The 14,299-nt window shown below is 28.8% G+C and overlaps 3 protein-coding genes across 4 annotated transcripts; 1 reads left to right on the top strand and 2 right to left on the bottom strand.

Annotated features, from left to right (window-relative positions):
* Positions 1–133: 133 nt before the first annotated feature.
* LOC126874519 (probable mitochondrial glutathione transporter SLC25A40) lies at positions 134–2,273 on the bottom strand. The gene is made up of 8 exons (XM_050636709.1): positions 2,108–2,273; positions 1,674–1,856; positions 1,420–1,586; positions 1,201–1,335; positions 966–1,131; positions 696–892; positions 536–617; positions 134–446 (listed from the first exon to the last, which is right to left on the bottom strand). The coding sequence occupies exons 2-8, from the start codon at positions 1,789–1,791 to the stop codon at positions 205–207; spliced, it is 1,107 nt and encodes a 368-aa protein (XP_050492666.1). The 5' UTR covers positions 1,792–1,856; positions 2,108–2,273; the 3' UTR covers positions 134–204.
* Positions 2,274–3,419: 1,146 nt separating this feature from the next.
* Positions 3,420–9,318, top strand: LOC126874547 (ras-related protein Rab-11A). 2 transcript variants are annotated; one of them, XM_050636776.1, is made up of 6 exons: positions 3,420–3,569; positions 3,667–3,751; positions 5,442–5,637; positions 5,809–6,083; positions 6,571–6,727; positions 8,515–9,318. In XM_050636776.1, exons 2-5 carry the CDS (start codon positions 3,712–3,714, stop codon positions 6,705–6,707), a joined length of 648 nt encoding a protein of 215 aa, XP_050492733.1. In that variant the 5' UTR covers positions 3,420–3,569; positions 3,667–3,711; the 3' UTR covers positions 6,708–6,727; positions 8,515–9,318. The 2 variants fall into 2 exon arrangements, with proteins under 2 accessions (XP_050492733.1, XP_050492732.1); XM_050636775.1 differs by having other exon boundaries at positions 3,420–3,751.
* Positions 9,319–11,428: 2,110 nt separating this feature from the next.
* Positions 11,429–13,754, bottom strand: LOC126874516 (vacuolar protein sorting-associated protein 72 homolog). The gene is made up of 6 exons (XM_050636704.1): positions 13,302–13,754; positions 13,009–13,220; positions 12,763–12,945; positions 12,456–12,672; positions 12,177–12,389; positions 11,429–12,100 (listed from the first exon to the last, which is right to left on the bottom strand). Exons 1-6 carry the CDS (start codon positions 13,433–13,435, stop codon positions 11,866–11,868), a joined length of 1,194 nt encoding a protein of 397 aa, XP_050492661.1. The 5' UTR covers positions 13,436–13,754; the 3' UTR covers positions 11,429–11,865.
* Positions 13,755–14,299: the final 545 nt, after the last annotated feature.

Genomic DNA, 14,299 nt, shown 5'->3' with positions numbered 1-14,299 from the left:
AGAAAAAGTTTAAAATCAAATAGTCAAAATTGGGAAGGTTACTAAATTGCATAATTACCTCTTCATTTTAATAGTCTTCAATTCTTAGTTTATACATAGCTTACTTTTCCTGTCAAATTTTTAAAATCTTGAATAAATTTTTAAATAAAATTTATTCGTCCTCTTTGAATATAATATATTATGATATAAAATATGACATGCACGTCATTCTACACTTTTCCGCTTGTGTTTTAGAAGTTGTAAATCGTTCTCGTATTGAAGTATTTGGTTAGCATTGTATACTTGAAAGAATCGTTTCCCATGTTCAAATGTCGCAATCATAATCGCACAAGCTGGAGCTACTTTAATTACTCGCGGAATTAGTCCTGTAAATAATCCTCTCACTCCATTTTGCATATAAATTTTTTGTATTACAATCCACGTTCCGCCAATACGTCTAGGTTTATCTGTAATTCATATTCTCGTTAAAGAAAGATACAGATATGTGAAAGACATAGAGATATAAAAAGAAAGTGGAGAATGAAACTTATAATACCTGAATAAATCTCTTTATCACCCATTTCTATTTGTCTATGTGTCTTCACAACGTCAAATGGAATAGTTAAAAATGCGGCTATCTATAAAATCAATATGTATATAGTAGTTTTATATCTCTGTCATTATCATTAAAGTTAGAATATAAACAAGACACCCACAGATCCAGCTATAGCACCTGCTATGAAATTAAAAGTAAAAGTCTGTTGAGTCACTTGAAACTTTTGCTTTATAGTTTCGTAATTTAACCAGTAAATCGCACTAAAAGGTACATCACGTAGAAGAGTAGTAGTTAATCCCATCCATAAGCCAGGAACCCCATTATATTTTATAACAGTTTTCAATGCTTGAAGAATTTCTAAAAGAGATAGATATATTACATTATTATTATGCATAATTTGATGTGAAGAATAATAAGCACAAGAAATTACCTGCATAACTTAATCTCTGAGATTGCATCTTTGTTCTAATTAACTCTAATGGGCTCACTAAGGTTGCAGCCCAAATCCGTGCTGTAGCCCCAGCCAACATAGGAATCCAGAATGGTTGTTCCATGGTAACTCCACTAACTTTTCTGTAGTTGTTATTATATTTATCCTATGAACATATGAATAATATTAGAAAATGGAGAAAGACTTAAACGAAGTTCAAGGGAAGTTTATATACCTTAAGATATAATTTTAACTGTTCATATGAAACAAAATACACTATGGTTGCAGGTACAGCTAGAACAAGAGTAGGACTTAAACCACTCCATAGTGAAAGAATACCTTCATTCTTGCTAATCTTCATAAAGGCATCCTATAAACGAATTATTCTATATTATTTAATTACTAGTTTTTATTATTGTTTAAATTTTAGCAGAAATTTTTATATGCGTCATACCACTGTGCCATTAAACTTTCCATTTCCTCTAGCCCATATTGGACCTTTCCCATTTAGACAAGGACATAGGTGATCCATTAAGCCATTACAATAAAGAAAACATTTGTTAGAGAGCATTGCTTTCTGCTGTGCTTGTAGTCTGATCTTAACTACATCCAAAGGAGTAACTATAAAAGAAAGTTTGTAATATTTTCTCTATAGAATTAATTTTTTTTTGTAAAAAATATGTTGTATTAGACAAGAGTAAATCTTACCAAAAATTGACGTAATAAAAGCACCTGTACAAGAAGCAACAATTTGTTGATATGGTCTGACTCGAAATCTTGGATCATCCAGATCCAAATTTGGAGGTATGCCGCTTAACTTATTCATTTCCAAATTTTATTTCCCTTCCGCATTTAATAATATCTTTGTTTGTAAATCATTTTTTGATCATTCTAGAATTAAAAAGACAATAACATGTGTTTACTAATATGATGAAATAGTTGTTAATTCATCAGTTTCATGAGATTTTGTTACTATCCGAACGTAAATAATTTAAAAGAGTAAAAACAATTATATGTATTAAGTATTATATGTAATTTTGTTAGAAATTATTAAAAAATTCTTAAAATAAAAATTAACAACGATGATAGTATGGTTGATCTAAGTATGTATTAAAATTAATGACTGTCTTTCAATGACTTACCTTTTATTTGGTTCCAGCACATGATCCTAACTCGTGCAACATTCGATTACATCATAAAATTACGACTTTGTATAGAAAACCATACTTGTAAGTCGGTCTGCAATTCATGAAAAAATAACATTGCACTGTATAGTCAACCATTCATTGGATGATTCTATGATTGGGAAGTCTAGGGTCATGTGACAAATTTAAAAAAAGTATCTATTAGATACTTGTACTTAGATTATTTTTAGCACTAATTACGCTTTAATTACTGAGATATAAAATACATTAAAATTTATTTATCCAGAGAACAATAGAATGAAAATGAGATTTTAGTGAAATGTATCAATTCATTCATTCGTTCACTCACTAGAATCGCTAGTGAGTTTGATTTTTGAGTTTTGAGTTTAATATTTTTTCTCGTGATATAGATAAATTGCTGTTTCTCTTAAAATTCATGAAAATTTCTAAATATATATATATTAATTTTAAATTGAACAGAAAATTGCCAACAACAATTAAAATTTTGTTCACCAGTACTATATATTTAACTATTTAATGATTTGTTTTATCTTGGTTGGTGCTCACCTTTATTGAATATAGATAATAATTGTAATATTGGATTGAATACTAAATTCATTTACTTTTTACTAACATAGTATATTTAATATTTAATATTATTTATTTAATTATTTATTTAAAATTTAATAAAGTATTTCAATTTCTTATGAAGGATATATATTTATATAGAAATAGAATAAATAGGTTATTTCTTAATTAAAATCTTTGATGTGTTCTAAACAAAGTTAAATGGTCCTTTTGAACTTCTAGGGGCTTTGATTTTTTATTCTTAAATCTACTTTTCTCCTATACATAGGTAGTAACACAATAATATTGTTACAATAAGACAAATAAAATATTGATATAAATACAACATATAAATTTAAAATCTAGTACTAAATTTATACTGTTACTACAAAATAATATAGATAATAATAGAGATATATATAAGTAGTATAATAGGTACTGATACAATAGGTATAAATATAAATAAGTATTAATATAGTATATAAACGTAGTATGTAAAACTTAATACCTAGAACGTAGATGAGTTTAATTGTTTCGCAGTGAATGAATTTATTAGTCAACCTAATAGAATAAGGAAATTTAAATATCCCGCGCGATTTAAATAGTATCATCGTCAAATATAAAGTCAAATTCAAGTGGTATCGTGTATCAAATACTTTCTATTCCAACGCTAATCTATAATAAATTTAATTTGTGATCAAAATCCGCGCATGCGTACAATCTGTACACATTGCGCATGTGTAATTTATCGGGTTTGGAGGGGCGTAGAAAGGAGGCCATATTGTACAGTTAAATTGAAAGAACGAAAATAATTATATCATCGTATAGTCGTGCTTGTTTCGTTTCATATTTTTTCTACCGTACATATTCACGTAGGTGTTGTACGTACGCCGTGAGTAGATAAACAGTGCGCAAAGTCTATTTGGTTGCTTCGACAATTTCATTTTTGTAAATAACTACAAGTTGTAGTAGTGTGTTCCGATATCTAGGTATCGTCCGTCAGTCTACTAAAGGGGTTTATTGCTCCAGACGAGATGGGCACTCGGGATGACGAATATGATTATTTATTTAAAGGTAAATCTCGATTCGACTCATCAACCTAACTACTATTTATTAGAGAAGTTTGGCGAAAATTTTTCCACGCATACATGTATACACATCCACATACACGTTCGTGAAGTACGCGTATACGTGTATGTATATATATATATATACATATTTGTATGTGTGTATGTACTGTGTATACGTGTGTGCTGCTGCTATTCATTATGTATACACGTATACACGTACGATTTTGTATACGTATATGTGTGTATTCATTTTCTTTTTAATTATATAGTTTATTATTCTATAATTTGTATTATTTTATAATTATTACTGTGTGATTATTTTATATATATATACATCGGTATGTTAGTTAAACATCACAGTTGTCATCATTCAGTAACATAACAGGTTCCGAAATAATGTCAAGTTTGAAACGATGATACGATTGACAGAAAGAGCGTAGAATATCGAGGCTTAAACGATGACATCAGAGATGAAATTTTCACATGTGAAAACTTGTCAAATGATTTTTGTCGGACGACGTGTTCGAAATTATCGAAGTTACAGTTAATCGAATGAGTCAACTATCTAAATCTATTTTTGTTTCGTGGCCAGTTACACCTTTGTGTATACCCTCGTTATCCGTGATTCGTGATTCATTTCTCTGAACAACTTATATGATTAAAGGGTCCTTAACAAAAGTGACCCTTGTGTTTATTATTTTCAGGGGAATAAAGAAATCTGGCAGTCTTAATTGTTGCTGAATAGATCTTTACCTTTTTTAGCAAAAATATTTACTATATTAGATTTAGAAAATTTAAAGATCCAAAAATGTATAGAATGCAAATATGCAAGAATACATAAAGTATACAAAGTAGAGTATTTCTTATAATTTTTCATAGCCAAAATGAATCTCTATCTCACTTGCACTTTTTTAATTATGTTTCATAAAAATATAAATTTGCATTAAAATCTATAGTCTAGTAATTATATGACAGAAGAACATTATTCAATCGATGTTGGCATTGCACACTAGAGCAAGAATAGCAAAATGACAATTTGTAATTTTTCATGGAAATTTTGTAAATTTACAATAATTTCTGTTTTGGGGATGTCAATGATTTTTGGTAAAGTTTGATTTTTTTTCTTATATGATATATCTTTCCATATAACTCCCTTTCTTTTTTAAGCATTTGGTACCTTGTACAAAGTTTATTTCATTTGTACAAATATCTATATTTTTATATAGACAAGAATGATATAATTAGAGAAGGATATAAATTAAATATTTGTGTAAATAGGAAGTATAACTAGAATAGGATGGAATATTTGTATAGACAAAGAGTACATAGAGTCTAACTTTGATTTCTTCATGTAGTATTATACAATTTTTATTTATATTTTAAATATTGGAAGTTTTGGTGTTAAATTATGGTGTTATGTAAATTATAAAGTTGTAGATTCTAAATAAAATTATTTTTGAGGTAAGGTATTTCCAAATTAGGTAAAGATTAATATCTAAAGAAATTAATTTTATTGCACTGTATGATGATACTATTCTGGTCTAATTATTCATTGTTTCTTAAATTAATTAAAAGATTTTTTCTTTATAATTACATAAATGAATTAATAAAATACTAATTGTACAAAACAAAATACGTAAATTTTTATTTTACCATTTTGATTTATTTAATAAAGTATTTTTTTGTTATTACAGTTGTTCTTATTGGTGATTCTGGTGTAGGAAAAAGTAATCTTTTGTCAAGATTTACGAGAAATGAATTCAACTTGGAATCAAAGTCGACTATAGGAGTTGAATTTGCTACGCGTAGTATACAAGTAGATGGGAAAACTATTAAAGCTCAGATTTGGGACACAGCAGGACAAGAGCGTTATCGTGCTATCACATCTGCGTAAGTTGAAGAAATAACAGTATTCTTTTCTAAATCATTAATGTGTTTTAAATTCAAATCTTTCATGTTCTTTATCGACATAATATATTTCATGAAACTTAAATGTTATCAAAATAATTATACTTCTTTTAATACAATAAATAGTAATTTTATCTGGATGAAAATTCCTAGGTACTATCGTGGTGCAGTTGGGGCTCTGCTGGTGTACGATATCGCGAAGCATTTGACGTACGAAAATGTGGAGAGATGGTTACGAGAATTGCGGGACCATGCTGATCAAAACATCGTTATTATGTTGGTGGGAAATAAATCTGACTTAAGGCATCTACGTGCGGTTCCAACCGACGAGGCGAAAGCGTTCGCGGAGAGAAACGGCCTCTCTTTTATTGAAACTTCTGCTTTAGATTCTACAAATGTTGAAACAGCATTTCAAAATATATTAACAGGTAAACTTACTGCTAAACTTATTCCTAAAGTAAAAATTAACTGAGATATATAATATTATATTTATATATTTATATTTTATATTTATATTTATATTTATATTTATATTTATATTTATATACATAAAATATTCAGTTTAAAGCGAGAAAAATCACGGAGAACATCATAATAATACCTTAAAAGTAGTTAATAAATTTACAGATTCTTTAAAATATATTTCTGCTTCAATTCCACTCATTTAATTAGATTTGTAGAAACAGGAATTTCTATAAACATTCATAATCAATTTGTGATCATATTGCATTTAATAGAAATTGCAATTAACCAATGAGATTTCTTTTCTTTCCAAGGGACTTCTTTCTAACTCTACATAGTACTTGTTTTGGAAGTAATTGCTGCAGTATTTTTTGCTAAATGGAAGTAACATTGCAGTGATTTGATACATGCGTTCTTAAAGATAGATGATGATAGAGTATTTGATTATTACAGAAATCTACAGAATCGTATCCCAGAAACAGATACGCGACCCACCCGAAGGTGATACAATCCGGCCACAAAACGTAGAACCCATCGACGTGAAGCCAACAATGAACTCAGAGGGAATGCGCAAGCAGTGCTGCCAGTGACTCACCTTGCTGCTTAAAATGTGTGTACACGCAAATACAGTATCAATATCACGAGAGTACACTCAAATAATACCAACTTTCTAAGAGAAAAAAATTTAGTCTATGGTCCAGTAAAAAGAAACAAAAGTGAAAAAAAGAAATGAGAAAGTTTCTGGAATAATTCTTTGTACGATAGCATAGTTTTAATATAAGAAAACCATGATTAGTTAATTATAAATATTAAGTTGATTTGTAAATTGAGTTAATTTTAACATACATCAAAATTAAATACTACTAAAGACACTTTTATTATGTATTTTTTCTTCCATGATGATTGTTACTAATTGACTAGTTTTATTATTGTATAGTTACACATTTTGATATATTCAAAGTTCTAAGATTTTATTGTTTACAGAATAAGAGTAACACTTCTCACTTTGTCATAAAGAAAATTATTAATTAGAGAAGAAAATAAACGTAGAACACATTCACGCTGTACTTATCTAAAATTTATGTTTTATAGAAATATTTAAGATAATACATCCTAAGATTTATTCATATTTCAATTACACTAAAATTTATTTTTTTATATTTATGAAAGTGGAAAACGTTTTTTTATGAATACTTATCAATGTCAGAAGATCGACGAATAATAAAGCTTCACAATTGTAAGTTTCAAGGGTTTGTTTTATATTAAATTTTACTTAACGTAACAGAAGCCGTTCATTTTCGTCAGTATTATTTTTTAAATGTTTTATTGCACGTACTCTGAATATATATACATATGTAACACGTAGTCTGTAAAAATGTTAATTTTTAAAAGATTCTTACGGACTGATAAGAGCTTTAAATTGTAACATTTCAAAACATGGATTACGTGTAATCGAATGTATGGGAACTTATACGTGTATAAAAAAGTCATTTCATATCTTTTTTTTACATGTAAACGAATGCTGAGACATAATGCATTTCATTAGAGTAGTATTAGTGTGTAACTTTCAGATAAATAAATATTTCTTTTGATTATTGAGATGTACTTTTCAAATTTTTACAAAACATTTTTCTCGTGTACATTTGCCCACTATATAAAATATTTTTCATATAATAAATAAAACTACGAGTAGATTTATGTTTGTTTAAATTCGATTATTTAATCTTTATTAAATTCATCCTTTATACAATTTTCTGCTTATTCCTATTGTATTATGAAAACTTGAAAATTCAATCTTAAAACAATAAATTGTAATGAAAATTAGTCATTGAATCATTCATCAATTTATGTTTTTGAGATTCATCATTAATGAGTGAAGACAAATAAAAAATTTCATACCAATCATTATTGTCTGCTGTGACAATAATGAATTATATTAAGAATTTATAAATTATTATTTTTCTATTGTTTAAGCATACACTATTTAAAATCTAATTATATCCCTGTGATACCTAAAAGGTATTAAATGCTAATAAAATAGTTTAGTAAAAGTTACTTATATTGTTTAATATATGTAAATTTACAATCATGTTAAAGAGAACAAAGTAGGAGAAAAGATTTATAGAAATTTCAAATGTGTTTATACATATTTTTTATTTGCTACAGTTTAACTTGAAATAAACACTAGTTCGATGAAATAAATCAAGATTTTTCATAGAAGAAGAGCATATCCCTAAAACTAAACACATCAAGATATTGAACATTTTCTAACATAATTCTTATTCTCTCTACTGGCATAAGAATTGCAATGTATCATTTGCACATGGTATAAGACCACATTAATTTTTAAATGTGATTGCATATAATAACTGCGATTATGTACCTTTGTGTTTGCAGAAGGACATACAAAGAGGCAGAGGGAAAAAGAAAAGTGGTCGACGGTAAACGTAACAGGTGCAAACAGTACAAGAATCAAGACTATTTACGAATATAAGTATACACTGATTACTGGTTTCCCAAATAATCCGGCGTTCTGGATGCAAAATAGACTGTTTTTTGGCTCCGTTATTTTATGGAAGCGGATATTAATAGTAGTACTTAAAAGAAAACATCGGTACAATTTTGCTCTCAACAGTCGCTTCAATTCGATTGAAACATATTACTATTACTGCTGTTATTATTACTGCTACTACTAATATTACTACTACTACTACTACTATTACTATTACTACTACTATTACTATTATTATTATTATCACCACTACTAGTATCAACGTCGCCACCATCAGTATCATTAAATCAGCCTTTTTTAACCATGGAACAAACAAATTTTTATTATTATTTGTATGCTTTAGTTGAAAATGTAATAGGAAAGATTGATATCATAGACTCCTCAAGTTCCTTCGGATTATTTGGGAAATGAATGATGAGAATCGGGGAAAATATAGCGACACGTATATACAATAGCTGGATACGTTGGAGTAAAGAATACCATAGACACGATCATACAACCCAAAAATACACCATCAGAAATATTTACGAAGGACGAAGATATGCATATGCACTAATTCTGTCCCCAAAATTCATCCTGCCTCTCTCCCTTCCTCTCTAATCTCTCGCCACTATCTTTATCTCTGATATGTTACAATAAGTCAGTGTTGTATTACTGCTTCTTTATAATACATATGTTATTCTACTTGACACGTAGAAGCGAACGGTTTATAAACGTTACACAAAAGAAATGTGTCTGAAATACTTGGTCGCATCTTGGAGGGGTGCATACTTTGTAAGTCACAGGGATGAAAAGAGTGTACCATGGGTGTCGAAAGTGATGATCTTCATAAAGGAATTCCCAAAGTGTACTAAAAAGTGCAAGTGAATGTTCACAATTAATTATAGATTAACAACTATATATTCTTCCATAAGTGAGCTGAGTAAGAGATTGTACGAGCAAATTAGTCACCTGAAATTATATCCATAGTGCATCAACTTGATGACAAAGATTGGATCGAAAGATGCAAGCAATAATTATTTGTTAAGTAGCAAAGCATTAGTATTAATATCTTTTTGGTTTTTGATCTTACGACTGATGATGTATCATTATTCCAAAATTTGGCCGAATGTTTCAGAGACAGTCTATATTATAACACAAGTGAAGTCTTGCAGTTTAAGTATACAGGTGCACGATTATAGAAGAAGACAAATAAGAGAACAAGATAGAAGAAGCTTAACGAGAGCAACTGAGGAAGAAAACAAAAAATGAAAAAAAAAAAAGAATTAAATCGGACTTGAAACACTTTTATTGTTGCTCACTCTCTGCTTTCGAATTTGCACCGTAGCGTTGACCTTGAAATACGATAAGCAGCTTATCCATTTTTTAAACAAACAAAAGAACACTTTCTCCGAAGGTATTCTTTTTTTCCAAGTGGAAAAAAGCTGAGAAGTAAGAGAACTGAAAGAACGAAGGAAGAATTGAAATTTTGGCACAGGAATTAACGAATTCAAATTTTGACGCGTATCATAAAAGTGATAATACACGAAAGTACACTATTTGCGAGATTATATCGTACTTTCTAGGCGTCTAATAATTATCGCTTCGATGTGTGTAGCCGCAATGTAATCTGTTATCGTTACAAGTCCTCGTTGTATCTTGATGAATAAATAGAGAGTGAGTAAAACGTTGAAATATTGAAATGTCTACACCTCGCTGTATTATGCGAGGACATTGATGGTTCGTGCAATAGTAATCATACCAAGAAAACGATAAAACGAGCACACAGAACCGGTTATAGGGAACTATAACATTATTCTTTTCTTTTCTTTTTAATTTGAAAAATATCATTAACACGTTGATTGCCACAGCGATCATCGGTGATCTACGTTACTAATCCTTTTTTTAAATAAGATAAATTTCATGGACTAATAAGTTATCAACAATGTGAATGATTTGGATAATATTATCAGAAGAAAGTGTAAATACTATATAATATCTGCAAAACTTAAATTTTATGGTGTAGTATATTTCAATCAAGCTTCTAGACAAAATATGAAAAATGACATGGCAGTCAACGTGTTAACAAATACAGGAAGTCTTGGAAATATAATTTATGCTTTTCCGAGAGCGCTATTTATTAGTAAAATAATTATCTCTTTTATCGCAATTTACCTGGTAAATTGCAATAAGTAATAGAGATAACTACCAGTAGTGTTCCGGTAAAAGTGTGAATTTTATTTAAAATACTTCTCTTTAAATAAATAATCATTTTTATTTTCCAAAATAGCTTAATGAGCAATTAATAAGAGGAAAAAAAAAGTGAATTTAGAAAGTCCGCAAGATTATGCGTGACCATACATAAGAAGTAAAATTCCTCTGGCTGACTAGCCAGCTTTTAAAATGTAAATTCATTTCGAAGCAATGATAGTCGAAAAATTCTAATTTCGTGTCAGAGCGTGCGATGAATTAACAGAACAATGGAAGAATCATACTTTTCCCTTCGGATATACATACAACATGCCTTTTCAGTTTCCATTTTGTACCATTAGGTTACTAAATACGATACTTGATGGAACTTTTTCAAGTTCCATTTTTGCGAAGATTGAATTTGTACGAATGGAATATTTAGAACGATGAATTTTTAGACATTATTGAGATCAGTTTATTCTCCGTTGATTCGATATATATATATATATTTATACATATATATATACCACACTAAATAAATAATATATATATATATTAATATATATATATATATATATTATTATATGAAAGAAGATATCGCCGAATCGGCGACATTTTATTAACCAATGCTTTGTACTTCATAATTTTATTAATAAAATCACTTTTGCTTTGAACATATATGTATACGTGTGTATTGTACAATTTTTCGTTTCGTTAGCCAAAAATATTGATATTAATTGATATAGCTTTGTATAAATAGGTACATTATATATCGCTACTTTTATCATAATTTTAAGACTGTATATACAAAGAATCTCAAAACTCACGTGATACAATGCAGATGATATGCAATAATTCGATACTACACTTAACAATAAATTATGCGATTATTTACAGTTTCTCTTTTCTTTACAACATATTTTTTCGCTGTTATTTGTAGTTTCATTTATTTTACAAATTAAAGGTTCCTTAAATGGAAGTCCTGAATTTAGAAATAATAAAAATAAAAAATAATGCATTATTATAATGATACAGATATTGTTTAATTTTATCACTGGTTCAAGAAACTACATAGGCATGCTCGCGGAAGCTGGTTCAAGACGTACTGTGTTTCTTTGAGCTAGACCACCATGATTTTTTTGTCTCCATTCGAGCCACCGTAGTAAATCTGGGCTTTGTGAGGTATCATTAATATCTGTTCGAGCTTCTAATTGCTGATAATACGCTTCACGCAATAGACGAAACGTTTGCACATTTTTGTATGGTAGCTGAGTCATGGGATCTAAATATTTTGCTGGGAGCCTAAATATTTTTTTATATTTATAAATTTATCTTTATCTATTAAAAAACTATGAAAAGTATATTTTTGATATTTTACCTAGTAATTGCACATAAAGGTTTCATTGGTGATCTTGGAGTCGAAGGTTTTTTGAAAGCTTCAGAGAACAGTTGTTCATTTTCGAAAGTAATGAAGGTTCTTTCGTAATATCCTTTTGTTTGTTCATAGTAATATTTGCCTTTGTTGGAATTTTGAGAAGATTCCTTTTTGGCAACGTCCGTCATGCCATTTTCTGTCTTTACAGTTACAGCACTGAAATGAATAGAAATTTATTGTTAGAATATTGTTAATTTAATTGAAAAGAAAATTATATTTTACCTTTCACCTGTTGTCCCATCTGGATGCTTGTCTTCCAAATTTGCATTTTTTTCATCATCTCCTTCGACATTAATTTTATCTTCTTCTTTATCATAATTCACCTCAGAAAGTATCATAACAGGCATTGCTAAAGACTGATACCTAATCATAGGACCAGTTTGCGATTTTCTTACTGTCCTAGTATTTTTTTTTTCATTTTCTAGTTTCTGATACTTTTCTGCAATTAATAAAATTGAATTAACAAAAATAATAAAAAATTAAAATTATCAATAGCATATTAGGCAATCTAATGATCATCATATCAAACCTAATGATTTCATATTGATCTGTTCAGTTTGCAATGCTTCTTCTAATAATTCTTCTTGAGTAGGCTTCCATGTATCATGTCTTATAACTCTAGTTTTCCTTTTTTGATGCTCATTTCTTTCAGTAAGTCTTCTTTGTGTTGCAGCCGATTTTGCAGCAGTAGATCGACGTATAGATTTTCTTTCTATAAAAGATTACAATTTATTGTTTGTCCATATAATTCAGCATTTATTTCACATACATTCACCTGTGCTCTCGATAAAGGTTCTTTGCCTTGGCTGTCTTACTCTCTTTTCTTTAGATGGCAATTGATTAGACTGAACTTTAGGTTCTTTGTAAGCTTTTGTTACTAGCCTACGTTTTTTCTTAGGTCCCTCCTGTTCAGTATCAGAAATGGGCTCATCATTTTCATCTATGCTAAAGTCTGAATCTACTTCATCTTCCGCTTCATCTTCTTCCCTAAATTAAGACAAATTGCTTGTGATTAATTCTTATTACCATAATGTTGACAAATTGGTGAATAAATAAATTGACATTAACATGTAATCATGATCCTGTTCTACTTCGTCAAAACCTCCATAAGTTGTTTTATAAAAATCATCTTCCTCTTCTTCATCCAGTAATTTTGCCATCTTACTTCCGGCGTTTGAACGCCGATCTCTATTTAGTGCCATTTTTATAGTTATGTAAATTACTTTTGCTTTGATTAATTTCTAATTTTTCAATACTATTCGCTTTTCACAGTTACTAAATCTATTAATTTTACAGGTTAACTTAACCTAGAAACAGAAGATAAAATGACCACATATTTATTCACTTGTATGAATTATCTGATGTTTTGAAAGTGGACGTCTTTTAATACAGCAAGAATGAGCTGTTTTTAACTTTTCACATTTTACCCTTATTTGCGTATATATATCATATATTAAAAACAGGTCATAGGTACTAACAACAATTCATAATCGATATCACTTTCGATAATTATCGATGTTATCGTTATCGTTTTTATCGATAGTGACATATTCGAAAACAATCGATAATCGCGTTTAAATTTAAAAGGCAGAAATAATTTATTACCATATTTACTTTTTAATTGATTATTATCATATATCATTATTATCATTATTTTTTAAAATTTATATCGAATGTATTTTTGTTATGTAAAACTATATTTTCATAGGTTTACTGATAATAATCTAAACTTAAATAAAAAAAGACATATAAGAACGAGATACAACTTTAATTAACGAACCTTATTGTAGTAATAGTAACAGAAAAATATTTTTTGTTGTGTAATAATCTGTGTAATATATTCTGCTTGAGCAAAAACAAGCGATACATTTATTTTGATAATATTTGAATATGAAGCGTTTAAATTTATTGTTTCACGATACAGTGGATTATAAACAACGAGAGAGAGAGAGAGAGAGAGAGAGAAAGAGAGAGAAAGAGAGAGAGTAAACCTCCAGATAACCTGACTGCACCCTATCAGTAACATTTAACATGCACGATTACTTGAAAAAAATACTGCATTTTGT

This window comes from Bombus huntii, chromosome 16, assembly GCF_024542735.1.
Source record: "Bombus huntii isolate Logan2020A chromosome 16, iyBomHunt1.1, whole genome shotgun sequence".
Classification (NCBI taxonomy): Eukaryota; Metazoa; Arthropoda; class Insecta; order Hymenoptera; family Apidae; genus Bombus; species Bombus huntii.
This window is presented reverse-complemented; position numbering and strand designations above follow the sequence as displayed.